Here is an 18947-nt window from a genome sequence, read left to right as displayed (position 1 = left end):
GGGCAACGCATTAGCAGTCATTACAGATAACCACTTAGCCAGACCATTCTCCACACTTCGTTTTGCTCGAGCAGAGACTGAAGCGTTGCCCTAACGAATTCATCATTCCAGACAGACAGAGAGGGCGCCTGGGGTAAAAAAGAAGGGGGAAAAAAGAAAAGAAAAACATAAATATTTGGACACATTTTGGCGCTTTCTGCCTAAACTGATCCTCCCAAGTGTTGGTGGAAAGCGCGGAGTCGAACACACACAGAAAAGGAAGAAGGGGTGCGTTAGAATCACCGACAGCTTTTCAGTACTCCAGCGACGACCAGCCAGCCAGTGTCTGATGAACGGGCGTGTGCGCGCATGTGTGTGTGTGTGTATGCGCGCGCGTGTGTCTGTGTGTGTGTGTGTCGGTGTATGTGTGTATGTGTGTGTGGACCAGCAGCCAACACACACTTAACATTCGTTCGCAACATGGCGTTGAAGCGCCGAGAGACACGACGGCTCTCCCCAAAATAATGCGAGCGCGTTGTTAGGAGCGGCCGGGGGAGAGTGAACCAAAGAGGGCGAAACATTCACGGAGACTCCTTTACGCACCGCCGGAGACAATAGCGGATTCCAACATATGCATGTCGCTATAACGGTATAGCGGGTTGTATAGACGCACGCTGCTACCCCACTGGTGGAAATCAAAGGCTGTACATGGCGGTGGAGAGTACTATTTTGCTGTTCTGCCTTCTTTCGCTGTTCTGTGGTCCATCCAAGCAAGGTAAAACAAAAAAAAAAGCGCTCACTTTAACCATCTTGCATGTTCTTTTTTTCTTTCTTTCTTTCTTTCGGTGGGGTGCATGTGTGAGGCTCCGGAGCGCTCAGATTACACTGAAGTGCAGTTGCTCAGAACATAAGTAGGCTGTGATAACAGATAGGAGAAGAGCTACCGGCTGGATTTGCACCTTGCACGATCCGTGCAGCGTCTCCTCCAGTGTTCACCTCATGTGGCCTCTCTCCGGTGCTCTGGATGTCTGGGCGTATTGTTGCTTCCATAGGTGTCTCTTCTCCTCAGGACAGCCCTGGGGAAAGGCTCGTGGCGTTGCAAAGTTGCAGGACATTTGCAAGCCTAAAGGAGCAGTTCCCCCTCTTTGAATGTTGCCACAGGGACGGCCACAGGGCTGCGGGCCGGCCGGGTGGAAGTTTAGACATCCAGACTGAGGAAATGAGGCTCACAATGAAGACGTGGGCTCGATTTTGCTGCTCAAGAAGAGGAGAGCGACCTAGAAGCAGCCCAGTGTCAGATGTGTTGTATTTGTGGCCCAATTTAGGAAACAAAATGCCAACTTTTCCTCTCACCGTTTACAAACAAATGATTGCGCGCACGGGACGTCTGCTTTCAGCCACCGGCGCAGGGAATTTGGGAGGTCTGTGTCATCCAAGCCACCTTTATAAACTCGCATGTGTTTTTTGAGCTGAGAGTGAAAGCACACAAGATTTCTTTTTAATTGCTCCTGAGAGTGGAAGCGGTGCTGCTTGGTTTGAGGGAAAAGTCTGCCCACACAGGCGACGACGAGTCGGCGTTAAGATTTACATGACAAAAGACCTGTGCAGAATATCAGAGGCAGGTTACACAGTTAAATGCTCTTCTGGGGCAGAGAACCACGATGCAACATGCGACAAGGGAATCTGCCAGGCTTGTCTTTCCTTTTTTAAAAAAAAGTTCTCATTAAGGAGCCTGATATTTAGTCTCATGGAATGACGTGTGGGAAACAGTGAGGCAGGCTACAGGTGAGGAGGGGACTGAAGTAGCTGTGATGGAGTGAAGCACAACAGTCAGAATGCATATAAACCATCCATTGTTTGCCATAAAGTATTGTCTTTGTGCAGCGATAGGTTGACATGTAACCAGATGCAAAGTCACATTCAGTACCTGCAGTATTCTGCTTCTAAGTTTTAACCGTGTGGGTGACATTTAGGCAAAGTATTTCTGGATGCATTAGGTCTGAAGCACTTATTGGCAGATTAGTATTTATTAACCACCTGTCATGGCCAGACAAGTGCGACTATGTGTAGCTTTGTGCCCCATCAGATCAATGGTTTGTTTGATTCTATTATAAAATGACTCCACAACCATTTTCAATAATCGGTCGGTTATTTCAGGCATTTTTCCAGTTAAAATGAACAAAAACATCAGCTTCCAGCCCCTAGGATGCAAAAAAAATGTTGTTTTCTAGTTAAATTCTTTGCATGTCCTGAGGGATCTTCAACTTGTTGTGCTGAATACCTCTGAAGTCCACAATCAAACGACTGCTTGATCAGCCCACTAGCTGCACTACACAAGCTATTGTTTCGCACTGGAAACTCATGTGGATGCTGCGCTCGATTTCAGAAAACCACATCCCTTCCATCATCTTAGTCTCATTCAACTGCCAGTGTAGTTTTATCCTCCTCTTGTGACTAGAGATACTGTAGCTATGCTGCTGCTGCTGCTGCTGCTGCTGCTGCTGCTGCTGCTGCTGCTGCTGCTGCTGCTGCTGCTGCTGCTGCTGCTGCTGCTGCTGCTGCTTTAGGGTGTCAGGCTCTGCAGTGATTATTACCAACAGTGATGAGAAATAAAGCAATACTGAGCGCAAGGACCGGAGTGGAAAGTCAGGCCTGATGGAATGAATATATCAAACATACGCATGTCCACGTAGACATCATCTCCGTCCGAGATGCTGTAATTTTAACACATAAGTTCCATTATTTATTGTTCAATTACACATATAAAGGCCTTAAACGGGAGGCGACTAGAAGTGCACCTCCTTGACTTCCATCTGATATAGTGGTAGAAGGTCAGAGGATACAATTTATATAGCGTTAGATTACCATGCCCCGCAGACTCCAGCAGAGACAGAATAAGGAATTACTCCCCTTGAGATCCTCCTGACAGGAGAGTGAGTGCCACACTGAGGGCGATCACGTCCACATGATGAAATCTCTTGCAAGTTAATGCTGATTGGTGTGGAGGTTGTCCGTGATGAGTGTGAGGAGGAGTTGATGCATTTGCATTTGCACAGTGAGATTTATCATTGAAAGTTTTTCCATTCTGGCATTTGCTCGCTATCTTAAAAGCTTTTTTGAATTGGTAAAATATCACATTCGTAAAAGATTCAAAGATATGCTGGGATGTTTAGGATTTGTCAACAAAAACTGTTTTGCATAGTGCAAAAAAAAACCCCACATTTTTATTCACGAGCTCAGGTGACAGTAACATCATGCTTTATGAGCAAATGAGCAGATTAGTTTGCATCATGTATTATTACTAAATAACTGCACTGTATCATCATCAAGGCCAGTAAACAACACAGGCATGTGTGTGTGTGTGTGTGGGTTCAGAAAGTGGAGCATGCATGAATGTCGTGGGTGTTGGTGGTTGTGGGAACAGAGTGGATGGCGAGAGGGGGCTGGGGGTGATTCTGGGACAGGGATGAATTGGTGTTTGCTGGTAGGGCAAATCTGAGGGCAAGGGCCATTACTACATGCACAAAGACCTTGTTCTGTGTGTTCTGAAGATCAAATGAAACTATTTCAGCCTCACTTAGCACATCACAGGCAAATACATCAAACAAAATGCCTGAGTGTCTTTGTGTTCACAGTCATACAATACTGTAAAGTCATTTTATTTATAACAGCATCCACTGTAAAAAAAAAATCTATTTTTATATTTTTTACATGCACGACAAATGTAAACACAGCAACGTTGGCATAATGAAGCATCAGTACTGCTGGAAGACATCGTTGGAGTTCATTTGAAGGAACTTCGTCATTTATTGACTCGTATTAAACGTCTCCTCCAAGTCGTCATTCTTTGTATGAGCAAGAGTTCTGCTGCTTTTCTGTTCTTTCCACCTCATAGCTCTCACATAAACGTAGCTGGGAGATACCCAGTGGGATAGCAGCTTCCTGCAATTCCACAGGAGCTGCAGAACGTGATGGGGCTCGGTTAAGCTGCGAAGTACTGTGTTAATTTCTTACTCTGTACTTGGTACCACCCATTCTCAGGACTGCTTATTCTGCACGTCTGTGGGAGGAAACAAGTGTTCCTGCAGGAAAAAAAAGCCAGTAGTCGGAGAGAGAACATGCAAACAACACAGAAAAGGCACTGAATGCATGCACATTCATTCAAACTAATTGGTATCCTACATGAAACACCTTCAAACTGAGATTTGTTCAGAGCAGTTTGTCTAACCAATATTTCCAAGCTGCTGGGTTCAAAGGTGGACTTCTTAAGTGTTTCATGTGCATTGTAAATTAGATTCATTCAAAGAGAAAAAACAATACACAAAACATAGGGCTTTTATTTTCAAGTGCTTGTTTGCATGTTGCTTTCATGAAAATGAAAAACTAAAACCAGAATGACTGACCTGAAGAAGCTGTGAACACACCACATTAATATATTGTCACCTAATGTTTTGAAATCGTTACTACACATTTAGCAATTATGCAGCAACGTTACCATTCATTGGAAGCAGTGTTTCTGACCATCTGGTGTCTTTAAGTACAATACTCACTCTCATAGCCTGGGCTTTAGTCTCCACTGACTCCTAAGGGAAATATCCTGTTCTCTATACACTGAAAGCACTGCTACATACACCAGCGAGTCGGGAAAGGTGTGTGTATGTTGTTTGGTGCTGAGCAGGTTGTGGAATTTTAGTGCTTTCTTGCTGAAAACAGCTGCCTTCTGCAGCCAAAAACGACGCTATGAGAGCAGCGAGGTCGAACCGAAACAATACAGTCGTGGACTGGATGCTGCAACTCACCATAAAGAAACATGAAGCTGATCAGCAGATTCTGGTGAACATTTACATTCACGTTCATCAACCCTTTTGTTATTGTTTCACTGCTGAAAATTTACCTTGTTAAAATATCGATTTAAGCTACTTTAAACATAAAAATATATTTTAAAAGATCCAATTACTTTCTGTCAAACGCATTGTATCAGGCCACAATGGCATTAGTAAGTAATTTGTGTTTTGAGTCCATGATTGCATTTTTTTATTTTGTTTTTTTCTAATTTCTTATAGTTAAACTGAGGGAAATCAAAGAGCCTTTGTCATTTAGGACTCAGTAAATTAGAAAAAATAGAAACACTGACGCCAGGTAGTCACCGTTCTGAAGTTTACACTAAAACCCTGCAGAGTTTTGGCCTTGTTGTGCTCACCTGCTTCTCTACTCAGCGTCTGCCAGAAGCGACACTAATTAATGTGTCTCTGATTGCATCAAGTGTTTATGACACCTTCATTAATGTTATCTATACAGACAAACTTGTACCAGTGTAGAACAGGAAATATGCTGCTCTGTACACTTTGCATTACTCTATAAACAAAAGGGACAAAATAGGCAGTCAAATAATTTTAAAGCCCTGGTTCACTTCCCGGTTTAGAGAATCCTTTTCAAAATAAAGGTATTCAAATGAGCAGCAGTTGTGCAGATTCTCTTGACATGCCTTTGAAGGCTGTGAGCCCTCAACATCACTGCGTTGTTGATATTTTTAGCTTGCGTTAATATCACCTGTGTGCGATCAGTCCTAGCAACGATCTTTTATTGTGCAACAGAGGATGGATAGCTGGATATGTGTAGGATTTGTCATGTAAGCTCTTGAGCTTCAGTTCTAGGCAAAGAGCCCCCACTTCTATTCCTCCAATATTCACAGGTCAGACGGGGTCATCTCAGCAGCTGGTTTCATACTGAAATATTTTCACGGACCACCCGAGGAAAATTTGACTGTAAAAATCTTATCGCTGAAGTGACCCTGTGCAATGTTAGGCATGGTGGTGGGAGGGAGATGTTTTTTTGAGTCAACCGTTTATTCCACACACTGGACCAGGGAGCAGAGTCCATTCTCCAGCTTAAATATCACGTCGATGTAAAGTTACACAGAGGGGAAACATTTTCGGCTTGGCACTGTGTCAAGTTGGCGTATTTTGAAGCTGGCCGAGCACAGTCGTATGCGTTTTTCATAAAATCTCAACAGGGTTACTTTTTTGAAATCTAAAGTTCAAGTTGTACTCTGAAATGCTCATATCACAAATTTCACTTTGCAGCGCACAGAAGTCATAGGTGTCACTGTCACAAAAGTTGCACCACTGACTGTGATCGAGTTGAATGACATTCTGCATGATAATCCTACTAGCGTGAAATGTCACAACAGTTTCTTCTCAACTCTCGTTTTAAAACGTAAGAATGTTTTTCATATAATTTCCTCTGTTCTCGTGTTTACTGGCGTTATGTTGTCTCTCAGCTAGAAGTGGCTAAATACCAGAGCAACGTCAGGAAATCAGACCTCATTTGTTAATAAATATTAAAAAGTAGAAACAAACCTCGGAGAGGAAACTCTCACATTTGTGCAATAGAGATTTTGTCTACACGTTTGTGTTTTTGAAGTAGAAACTCGGTGAAAAATGCGACAGTAAGTCTTTATGTGTAGCATTTACAGTACAAACCAAAGTACTGTAGATCTCTTGCCAGATCGCTAGGCGTTTGCTTTCCACACTGCATTTATAACGTCATATTCTCGTGTCTGGTTGACTGTGGTTTGGGTGTAAGGGTCTTTGTCTTGGTAGATTTTTTGTTCTCTTCTCCAGCATTCATGTCATCACTCATCTCACCAGGCTGGCAGCAAACAAACAGCTTGTGTTGGGTGCGAAGAGTGACACGTAGAGCCAGGAGGGCTTTGAAAGTCTGAAGGAGGTTTCCTTTAAAGCACGGTTTTCTTTCTGACACTGATTTTCTTCCAGCTTACTGCTTCTGTACGATAATCTGATTCTGTTAGTGCATTAGCAGACAAGTATTCCAGAGATGCAGGGACATATTTGGAGGTTATTCTTTATTCTGCAGTTTTATAGTGGTATCAGAACTGGAATTAGAACAAATTTCAGTTGGAGTTAAGGTTAACATACTTGGAACAACAAACACTAACAGCTTTTGGAAAATCTCTCCTCTTTCTGTCCGTCCACCTTCAGGTCTCGTAAGAGTTGTCAACCGTGACTCCTCCTGAACTCTGCCATCATCTTTAATGCTTCAAGTGTGTTCAGCCCCAGTTTGTTGGGTCTACATCAGAGGGACAGCTGTTCAACGTACCGTATAGTGGCAACTACAGAATATTAAACATTGCTTTTGTAAGGGGATTCATGTAGAACGACTTGCACTGGCCTTTTTGTTACTGCTCGTGAGTGTGGAACCACTCCTCTGACATAAGAATCGCGTTTGTACTTTTTATTCTGTGCAGACGCAAAATTGTTAAAAAAAAAAGAAAGAAAAAGAAACAAATAAATTGTATGTATTTTGTAAAATATCTTTAAGTCTGTCCTCACCTTCCCTTCTTCTCTTCTTTCTGAACATATCAAACATAGCTTCATATCACTGCATTCTTAATTTAATTTTAATTGATGTACGTCCTACTTTTAATGACTTATTTTCTGTTTGCCGGTGCCGGTTGAACTCTGGGACCCAAACTTATTGCGCTCTGTCAGTATATCTGTGAACACACAGATCTCTTGAGGCTTACAAACCAGAGCCTGTTGGACAGCAGTGCCTGTTGAGACTATCTAATTACATATTAGCGGTAAATTAGGTGTCTGCATGTGTGTGTTTGCAGAGGTACATACAGTACACCCGGTGTGCCTGATTGCTTGTGTGTGAGCGTGGGTGTGTCAGCTGCGATTTGTGAGTGCATCTTGATCCCCTCCCCAGAGAGTCCATGCTAAATTAGGATGCATATTATTTAAAGATGCCCTGGGCTGAGTTTCAGCTGGGTATATTTGTGCAGTGAATATGTTGATTTTTATGGTGCCCTGTGTGTGCCTGTTCACGCTGCCAGGGAAGCAATCTTAAGCACAGAAGTGTTTGCATGAAAGGAGAGGAAGCCTTGAGCTCGATTTTTGTCTGCTATGAATTCAAATGATTTGCTCTCTTGAGCTGTTCAAAGTGTTGTGGTGGATTTATTTTGTGCTGTTTCTCAGATGTAAATAGCCACGGTCTCTTAAAAAATATCTGAAAATACAGTCAGGCCTTGTGAGCTAATGAGAGTTTAATCTCAGGAAGCATACATGTATTTCTGTTTAGCCTGGGTCAAATCCTTGAAAAAAGAACCATTTATATACCAAATGAAACTCTTGTTTTCTCCATCTTAAACTGGCATCAGGCATCGTAATACAATTCTAAAATTTTTGTGTTTTTTTTTCATATGACGAATCATAAATGTCTGTTTCTTTCATTTTCACTCTTATATTGTATTACTATATAGTATAATTTTATATAGACATGACTGTGGTTTATGGAAAATTTCTGGGCTTTTTTCTCACTATTTGGATGAAAACATTTTTTTCTCGTCATGTGGAAAATACTGAAATGTTACAACATGGTCTCTTTCAGATGATGCCAAAATGTAAGATATACCTCAAAGGGCCAAAAGTAATTTTCTGCTATACCAGGTTTTGCACCGAGTTGCACCTCAATTGCATGCAGAGATCAAATATAAGTGAGTGAGGCTGTTTCCAAGTTGCTCTTTGGTAATGCTGCTATCTTTTAATACTTTGATCCCTGGAGCACAAAGAGATATTACTACTGCAGTGATGCAACTCAGATGGATTGTATCAATTCATCCCGTTGGCTTACTAGGTCACCGAGGTTTTCCACATAGTGTAATAGATACACATGATGGGATTTCAGCTGTTGCTGTGCTGCACTGAAAGTGGCGTACACTATGAAGTTGGAGCCATGACCAGCACTAACCTCAGTCAGTCCACGGCCAAATCATAACCACATTGTAATAAAAGCCCTTTTCAGATATGTGATCTGTAACATTGCTAGCTTCCTTAATCTGTTAAACTGATGGCATTGTGTCATTCTGACATAGGTCACTTTAACATTAGGCCACAGTTCCTCAGTGCTTCATTTAGACATAACTTCAGCAGTGAAGCAGAGAGCCAGATATGGCTTGGACAGTATATATTTTATATTTAAAATAAGAGCAAATCCTGCCTCCACGTTGCAGATTATTTGAGTAGATTAGAGACAGAGTGGTCTAACCCACAAAAAATTCGAACTGAGTTTTGGATAATTTTTGTAACATTTTATGGCTTAGATTTTAGTGGCAAATGGATCTAACCCACAACCCAAATATAGCGTTTAATGGAGCTTTGAATGTTAGATCGTTCTTGAAAACACAAAACTTTGAACCCATTTTCTCAAAAACTACTGAAAATGGGTTAGACCACTCTGCTTCCAAAACTTTCATTGATAATTCCAAATTATAAAGTTATTGTGTCATGCATAAATATGTTGGGGAGTTGGAGACAGTTACATGGCTGCTGCTCAATGCTGCAGGAATTTAATGAACTCAGAGGAAAGACTCCTACAAACAGCAGGGAGTAACAAACTGAACTTCAGCTGCTCTTGTTAATGTTCGGTTAAAAACCTGGGTTGTATTCATAATTATTGAGTCTCATTAATCTGAACTGTTCATATCTGTCTGCACAGTAGTAATGTTTAACGGACGGTTCAGTTTGTAATAGATGTCAAATTGTGGGGCAAACTCAGTGAGAAAGGTGTTTTGTGATTTTGGCACCCAGACGGTGTCTTTTGCACTCTCCATGTGCCAGTATTCGAGCTGGAATATGGAAAAATCGTTCCTCAAATTGCTTCACACAACTCTGAGACGCTTCTGTGTGTCTATCTGTTAATGTGACAGCATGCAGTTCAGACTTGTGCCCAGTTAAATGTGCCCGACCTAGTCATATTGCTGTCACGACTTTTACAGAAAAGAACCATGTGACAGGGTGTTCATTTAGACATGAATCTGACACGTTCACATGCCATCAGATTAACAAAAAGGAGTGCATGTCTGAAAGGGACTTATGACTGTAGGCAAATGTATCACACTGGTCCACTTCTGCTTTTATTATACCAGTGTAGTACCATTTGCTTCTGTATGTATGTGCATGCTTTTGTGAGACTATCAGCGGAATGGCTTGCACTCATTTGGTCAACCAACCTGCGTACACATTCCTTCCATTCCTCTCACTGTCTGCTTCGGTCACATGAGACTGGAGGAGTTACACTAAGAGTGGCTGTGTAGGTGGGAAGATGTGGATTATCTATACAATTTTATTGACGGGTGCATGCTGCAGTGCGAAATGCAGGGCTAGAAATTCAAGTGAAAGTAGGGCTGCGGTTTCATTCCTACATCACTAATACTAACGTTCCGCCATCTCACAATAGCAAGCACACATTTATGAATCTGTCTACAAACCGCTTGTGCATTCATACTGAGTACACACGCCCTTTAGTTCCCATTCAAATGCACTATATTATTCAAAGATCACAGCACATCTCTCACATCTGTGATGGAAAATTCATTACTTAGAACCCTGGTGTGAGCATAATATGTGAAGCCTGCTCAGTGCCTTTCCTCAGTGCATGTACCAGGTAGTGTCACATGACGGCCTCATTCATCATCCCGACATTGTGCAAGATGCTCAACCCTGATCCTTGTGCACGAACATTATAATGTACATGTGCCTCACTTTCAAAAGCAGCCATGCGGAAAAGGGGAGCGTGTTATCTTCTGTCTTTTTTTTATATTTATAAAACCAGCCTGTTTCCTACCATCCAGGTATTCATCAAATGTCATTTCATACACTGGTGTCACTGGCACTTTCCTGTAACTTCACTGTGCTGCTGTGTGAATAAACAGATTCTGATTTGGATCTCCCCTGTTACTCCCATGTTAGTTTTATTGCTAGCTTTGTTGACTCATGCAAGTGGGTCTGGCACTTGACATGGCCATGTGGAGGCCCCATGCTGCTGGGAGGCCCTGCATGGAGGAAAGCTCTTCTGTGATTGGAGGAGGCCAGACTGGGATGAATGAGCGCTGTACATAGAGCAGGAGGCATGAGGGACTGCACTGATACGCCCCCCTCTCTCACTCTCTATCCCTTGTTCTCTTTTCTGCTCCCATGTTTGTCTCACCACATCCCCTCGTTTTTGTTTTTTTCCTTCTTCCGCTGTACACTTTTGAGCCATTTGTTGCACTGGCTGTGAGAGGAGGGTCCCTGTATAAGTACAAATTTGTAGTTCATTATTTTATAACAAAATGTCAACTTAAAACCTCACTTTTGCACATAAAACTACAGTATGACAAGTGCAAAGGCTGGTTGACAAATGCAGAAAGATGGACTTTTACAAGTTTGGGAACCATTTAGAACTAAAACAAATATTTTTTTTTTTATAATTTAGTTGTCAAAACATAAACAGCAATTAGGGCTGCAGGATATCGAAAAACATTTTGATGTTTTGTTTTTCTGTAAAATATATTGCAATATGAAAAAGAAGGATTTTTCACCAGATGACTTAAAAAAAACTTTTGAGAAAGAATGAATCATTCTACGTTGATTGGGATGATTTTGTAGCATTCTTTTTTAATTAAAGCTGAATAAGAGAGCTATGGGAAATTTTTCTGATAAGGTGCAACATTGTCAAAGGTGTCCAAATAGTTTTTTGCTTTGAAAGGCATTCGGATCTGTGTTTGCACTCACATTACAAAGTTCTGTGGTGCTGATATAGATGGTCAGAAAAATTAGTAGCCTTGTGTAGTGACAATAATTGCAAGACACTGCTGATAAAGTCTATGTTTTTGATCAACATAATCCATTGTGCCACGGAAATATTTGTATGCAATTGATTTGCTGTTTCTTTTTGCAGCTAAATCTTCCTTTCCTGCGTTTCTCTCCTGTTCTTCGCTCATTTTGCTGTTTGCATGTGGAGCCTGCATGTCAACAAAGGAATGAATATGGAGTAAATTATGTTATTATAGACAGCGTTTTCTTGGAGATTAGTCTCGGGAAATGAGTCTTCTTTTTGTGTTAAGCAGCAGAAAATATTGTCGGATGATGTGTTTGAGTTAATTTGCCTTCCTTCATGTTGCTGCTGTAATGTGACTATTGTACACGTCGCAGTGTTGATGCTGAAATGATATACTGTGTTCGACTAGTTCTGCTATTCACATCTTTCCAAGCAAAATTATTTTGTTTCAGATTCTCAATTGGGATGTTTTACTTTTTTTTTTTTTTTTAAGTTATCTGTGAAAATGAATTTAACATGCTGCGATTTTTTTCAGGAGTCGTGATGGATATTTTTCAGTGTTTTCTATTATTTTTTTGCAGAGCAAACAACTAATTGATTACGTACAAAGATAATAATGAAAAGATTACTGAAAATAATGACTTTCTTGCTTCTTGAAATGTCAGTCGTGCTTTTGGGAGATAATTAGATGGTAATTGGTTTTCAGATAAAGTAAATAATTATACAATGCAAATTGCTGTGGAATTCAGGCATCCCAGAGCAGCGACAAAATCAACTTAAGTCTGAAAGATGTGTAAACTTTTACTGAAACGTTTGAATCATTGCATTAGCTTTCTGAATGCGACCATGTGCACATGACGAGTGTGAGAAGAGCCGTCGTGTATCGTTGTGGGAGGACACACAGCTGGAAAGTTTAACACTTGACACGGCAGCTGTTCACATTGTTGAGTGGCTCGCAGCCTCAATGTGGGTTCAGTGAATTGTGGAGCCCTCTGTATGTACCACTACTTAACCAGTAAACACTTTTAATTTGCCACCCAGGTAATGTAAGGCTCTCAAACGGGTGAATATATATGCGAGCAGACTCCTGACAGTGCTTTATTTTTTCACAGAGAGAATTCCAGAGCAATATCTGAGATGACACCCCGCAAGATGGAAACCTAAATATTTAGACAGTAGTAAGGTGCACCTGTCAGTGGGATTTTGTGTTTCTTGTTATTGCACAGGCATTTCCACTTGCATAGTGAAACCTGAGAGTCTCAGCCTGCTGCTTGTCTGCTCAGACGATCACAATTGTGGCTTCAAAATATTGATTTATTCACATCCTGGGTAGTTTTTGGCCACAAGTATATGCAAGCGGTGAGGCTATTTTTATTATTTACCTCGTTGCTATTGATGTGAGGTAACTGAATTAGCAAAAAAGGCACCACTGAAACAAAAGAGTAGCAGAAGAGAAAGTGAGCTATTTGAGCTTGGTTTGAGGTTTGGCATCCAGACCTACCACACAATCACACACATATGCACAGTTTTCCTGTTGTAAACTCCTCAGTGTTATCAGTTAGGCTGTTTGTCCTCGTCTACTCAGTCTGTGTTTGTGTTTCAGTGCATGACAATGTCTTACAACCCAGGTTTTCCAAGACAAGTGCTACCTACATGCATAATACAATATGCTGCTAACATCATTCAGGGACAAATCATAGCAATTATCTACTGCTGCTGTGTCAGTTTAGCAGATAAAGCAATCTGGTTATCACTGGTTTTGTTTGCGTTAGTGGTCCCTCTCTACAAAAGCATCTTTAATCACATTTCGCAGCTCTCTTTCAGTTGAATCTCAAAGCTGCCCTAATCTTATCAGCACTACTTCAGTCGTCTTATTTCTTTCTGAAATTCTGTGTCTCTTTCTTTGTCTCACATCCTCTCGTTCCGTTTCTTCCCTCATCCTCTCAACCTTTTTAAGCGCGTGACCTTTTTTAGCCGGCTTGGCACTTCAATATGTGAATATTACACTATAGCAGAGATGTTATGAGGGAGTGACTCGGATATTAAACAGAAATCTTCGGGGAAAACTACCGTAATGCTAAAGGCGTCCACTTCTCCCCACAAAAAGTCGATCATCAAACATCCAGCCAATTGTTGTTGTACTGACTCAAGTGCTGTGTCACAAAATTGTGCACGTACATTCTAGAAGCATAACCTGTAAAGAAAAGCATACTTTAAATCCTATTTTGGAGCAAGTCACCAAACATTTTGAATGTGTTATTTTAGTGGTGATTCTGTTCGTGCAGTTTTCATGTACTGGTCAACATTTATAGCTGTTATGGCTCTCTTTCCATTTATTTAGATAGAGGAATGGTTTTGGTAGCCCAAAATAACTGCCCTGGAGTGTTACGAGATGCCTGCCAAGTCCCAGAAAGACTTTGATCATAAACCAGTTTTTAGTTATGCTAGAAGTACAGTGGTATGGAGGGTAGTCTAATGTGTTGCTCTATCCACCACTTTGGTACTGACTGAAATATCTGAACAACTGTGCGATAGATTGCCAAGAACTTACTGCAACGTTCCAATATCCATACTTCCATACTGTATAGTATGCCATTAAAAGATTTACTATGTCTCATTACACAGGATGTCGAATGCAGTATGCCAAAAATACCAGTTTCTCCTACTACATCTGGTTGGATTTAACAGTATAAAAGCCTGCATGCTCATCTTCTGCACAGCAACACCACAGTATTCTGTGCAGGCGTAGACAAACTTGAGCTGCTGAGAGAGCATGGACAGATCACAGCTCATTTTGCACTACAAACTGTTGAAGTTCAAGGAGCAATATTCTGAGGAAGTAGTATGTCCCAACTGTATGAATAGTGCATGAAAGTAAAAGGATAAAGTGTGCAATTTAGAACACTGCCTAAATTTTATACAAGCACTCATGATCCCTGAAGGATTAAATGTACTGACTGTGGTGATCCCCTGAGCTTTTACACCATAATGTGACGGACATTTTGGATTTTTAGTGAAATATTTTGACAACTATTGAAATGATAGCTGTGACATTTAGTACTGATCCTGCTCTACTGAAGACTGATTGAGATATCTAGTACTTTAATTTATGATGAGATCAAGTGACTTGCAAAACTAATGATGCTTTCTAAAACGTGAATCCAGTGTAGAAGTGACTTAAACCAGAAATTTATCTAATGGCCTGCCGGGTATGAGGCCAAGTCTGATTGTATAGAAGTCTATAAAGAAATGACCACACTTCTTACTTTTTTATCTTTGTAAACATGTTCCTACTGAGCTTATGGTCTCAATCATTAGCTTCAAGTTTATTTTGCTAAGCATGGTATTCATTTAATAAATTATGGTCACTTTTAGGGTAAAACAGATATTAAAGCTGGGTATGCTTTCAGACATGGCAACGGTAGGATTGTGAAGTTGCTACTCCATTAACATATAACCTGTGAGTGTGTGTAGTTTCTCTTAGGTTCTCAGTCCACCCTTTGATCGTCACTTCCGGTTTCAAAAGATCAAGAGAGCGACAGCCAAAATGCCAGGCTTGAAAATGGCAGCCCAAAAAACCATTGAGGATTGTCACCATCAGTTTATCTTTTACATACGGGCTATAAGCACAGCTGAGTTTTAAACCTGTTGACTTATTGTCTCTCAATAGTGCTTATAGTCAGTCATTCCTGTTGTGTTACTGTCTTGATTAATGCAGTTAAACATATTATGTCTAATATCATATGATGTAATGTACGGTAGGACAGCTGCAACAGCTGTTAAATCACAATCTAATCTCTAATAGGCATGTGTAAGACGTTTTTGAATAGGGCAGACTTGGTGAACTAAGTTACTATTGTTGTGACATTTGTTTAGGTATTATAGCAGCAACTATACTACAACTATTCTGTAACAACAGCAACAAACTTCATCATGTTATTCTGGATTGTCAGCATTCTGAATTCATTATGTGAAGCACCAGTTTTTGGACTCCAGTCTCTTTGTTGGCATCTCCAGGTTCCTGAAAGGCCTGGGGTATTGTGTAGCTTCACTTTAGAAGCTGTGGAAACCTGAGCTGTGGCCTCAGGGTCATTGGGTGTCCAGTCTCTGTTGACATTGAGCTGGGCCGGGCGAAATATTCCCTGTGTTGGGTCACTCTCCTCCTCCCACTCCTCCTCTTTCTCCTTCTGTTCTCCCAAACATTTCGTGAATAGGTGATCCATTAACAGAAACGGACTAGTGGCGTAAGTGTTGATGGTATCGAGAGCACTGCCCTTCTAACATCTCCATTTCCCCTGCCTTCTATCTCCTCTTGTCTCACTGAATCAAAGATACAGTCTGTTTCTTTGTCAGTACGCATTTTGTTTCCTTTCTGTCTCTTTCCTGTGCATTTGATTTTGAACTGCATAACAAATCACCTTTAGTCTATTCATTTGTCTCCTTTCATCCATGGCAGAAGTATAGAAGCAGCAGTAAGTATAGTTTAAACCACTGTTTCAGTTTTTCCCATTACTATTATTAGAAAGCTTTTATAAATGTAGATAATGTGTCAAAAGTGTCAAAGGGGCACTGTATTTATGGGTGATATGTTTGCTTTTTTATTTCTTTTTTCGGTGTTTGATTGTCTCCCGGTGACTGCCGGTCTCCGTTTCATCCTCTCTCCCTTTTGTAAACCACTGTTCTCTCTCTACTTAGAGTAAGCTATGAACCTCTTGGCTGAGTGCCATCACAATCCATTCACTGCAGCTCAGCGAGATCGCACAGCCGCTACTATATCCCAGAGTGCACCCTGTCCTTTCCAGCAGCTCCCACTTGTACAGTAAAATAGCAAAATGGCCACTTCACAGATTCCCCCTCTTCACCGCATTGTGTCCTCATGAGATACTGACAGTTACTGTGTGGGCATGCATCTGTCTGCATGTGTGTGTGTGTTGTGTGTGTGTGTGGGATGGACGTGTTAGCGTGTGAATATGTGTTTGTATATTTGTGTGTGTGTGTGTGTGTGTGTGCTACACGTGGTCAGAAATCTAGGGCATGTCCAGGTTTCTGGCGCAAATGTGTGTGTGAATATCAAGTGTTTTATTCCCGGATGAAATATCGACTACTGAAATATGCAATATATACTCACCCTGCCTACTATTAGATAAGAGGTCATGCTAAACATTAGGTCTGAAAATGTTAATAGTTTTTCAAGGTTGCACACCTTTGCTTTTATTTCTTCTTATTCTATAAATAGTTTTACATGTTAACCTTTCCAAAAGGTAATGTTTGTTTTCATGTTTTTTTGTGGGGGGGGGTTGTATTTTTTGGTGTTTTGCTTGTTTCTCATCACATCCCTGCTCCAGTTTTGTGAGGGAGTAATGAGTTCCATATCCAGCACAGAATCATACCCACCTCTCACCAAGTGAAGCCACTGGCAGTGAGCTGGGAAATGGCTGCTAACGTTTTAATGACTTAATGAGACCTAATTAGTTGAAATGGGAGATGGGGAAGCGAGGAGTCGTGGAGGTGATTTGTGTCCGTGTGTGTTGACTCGCACTTACAATTGTGTTGATGTTTTGAGTGTTTGCAAAATGCGGTGCCTGTTTGCATGAGTTTCGGGTGCATGTGTGTGCATGTATGTTTATGTTGTCTCCATGGCAGATGTGTGTGTGTTTGTGTGTGTGTGCCAGAGTGCTGTGCAGCAGCCTTTCTCGGCATTACCCAGCCTCTTCATCAGGAAGTGATGGTGGGGGGTCAGGCCTCATTTAATCAAGGAAAAAATTCCATCTCCCATTAACTTAATTAATCCAACGGCAGAGAAAGACAAGCTGAAAGAAACCTGCCTGTGTGTGTGTGTGTGTGTGTGTGTGTGTGTGTGTGTGTGTGTGTGTGTGTGTGTGTGTGTGTGTGTGTGTGTGTGTGTGTGTGTGTGTGTGTGTGTGTGTATGTGTGTGTGTGTGTGTGTGTGTGTGTGTGTCTCTGAGAAGTGTTTTTAAGCTGAATTCACAAAGAAGCCTGTCAAGTGAACTGTAGAAGGGAAATTTAAATTATATTACTTGCACAGGTACACATGAGATCATGTACTGACTTTATGAAAAAGACATTTGAAGTGACATAACCTTCATTTATAGTATTTAAACTAGGAGAGACTCCAATGCGAGGAATGTTTAAAAAGTAATTAAACGCATTGATTTGACAAAATGTGGAGTCTTGACACTGGTGGTGGTGAAGATCTGAATGGATGTGATGTGAGGCAGGACTGACTCAGTGGAAGGACTTGTGGAAGGAGGTGGAGGTGGAAATGGCAGCTGACAGTGGCACAGCTTTCACAGTTTGACAGCAGCAAGACCACTGGCTTACAGAGGTTGTGGCAAAATCTGACTGATGTACCAGCACAAGGGAGAGCATGGAGACGGTATTTTTGATTGAATTGTTCCTATCATTGAGCTCTATTTGTCAGCTATAGACAAATCTGGGTTGTAGGCAGATGTATAGACTCTGCCATTGCTGCAATGGCTCCCCATGTTTAACTCTGTAATGTACAGTATGCATTCCATTCTTGCGCATTTTTGTCAAAATGTCTGTGCAAGAGATTCTGCAAAGGATTTGAAAGATAAATTTTCCATTCAATACTTATGTTTTGGTCACATTCTGAGTAGGCTGGTTAAAGACAGACCATGTACCACTAGACTGAACAATCTACCAAGGGGCTGGTTGTGAACAACCTAGCCCACCTGTCTCTTGGTACTACATACATTTCTTGGCCAATATTCTAATCTTGTGTGATTCTCTTTTCTTTTTATTGTTCAATGCAAGAAACTATAGAGTAAATTTTTAAAACACAAACTAGCTGTTTTACCCTAATAAGTTACTTCATGTAGTGGTTTACATGGAGGTTAAACAGAAATGGTGCTTTAATGTTTTTTTTTCCACAAAGGCTTTGTCAAAACTAATTCCAAACTTGCACACACATGCACACACATATACCTCAATCTGTCAGAGGGAGTGGCTGCCGACAACCAAAACCTTTCACTGTTACTAAATGTGCTCAGCAGTAATGGCCACTGAGCTGGAGAGCACTACACATAAATCAACTGTCAGGTTAGTCGATAGTGGAGGTCAGACAGTCTTAGCGCTTTCTGAAAACAAACCAAAAATGAAAAAAAGCATTTGCTAAGCACTTATACTGTATGTTATTTCATGCACCTGCGAGCTTTGTGACACTTGTGTGAAATTGCGTCTGTCAAGTGATGTTGAATGTGAAAAATGATCTTGAAGTAATATGAGGTTTCTCATTCCAAAGCTTCAATGGTGCCAGATTGCCTATGCCAATGTGGAAGTCCTTCAGGCAACAAGCTAAATCT

The 18947-nt window shown here is 41.1% G+C and overlaps 1 protein-coding gene across 1 annotated transcript in view; it reads left to right on the top strand.

Annotated features, from left to right (window-relative positions):
* Positions 1-355: 355 nt before the first annotated feature.
* Positions 356-18947, top strand: part of igdcc4 (immunoglobulin superfamily, DCC subclass, member 4) — a 56922-nt gene continuing 38330 nt past the window's right edge. The window contains exon 1 of the mRNA XM_035950315.2: positions 356-754. Coding sequence (XP_035806208.1) covers positions 688-754 — 67 coding nt within the window. The 5' untranslated portion in view covers positions 356-687. The remainder of the gene's footprint in view (positions 755-18947) is intronic.

This window comes from Amphiprion ocellaris, chromosome 1 (assembly GCF_022539595.1).
Source record: "Amphiprion ocellaris isolate individual 3 ecotype Okinawa chromosome 1, ASM2253959v1, whole genome shotgun sequence".
Taxonomy (NCBI): domain Eukaryota; kingdom Metazoa; phylum Chordata; class Actinopteri; family Pomacentridae; genus Amphiprion; species Amphiprion ocellaris.
This window is presented reverse-complemented; position numbering and strand designations above follow the sequence as displayed.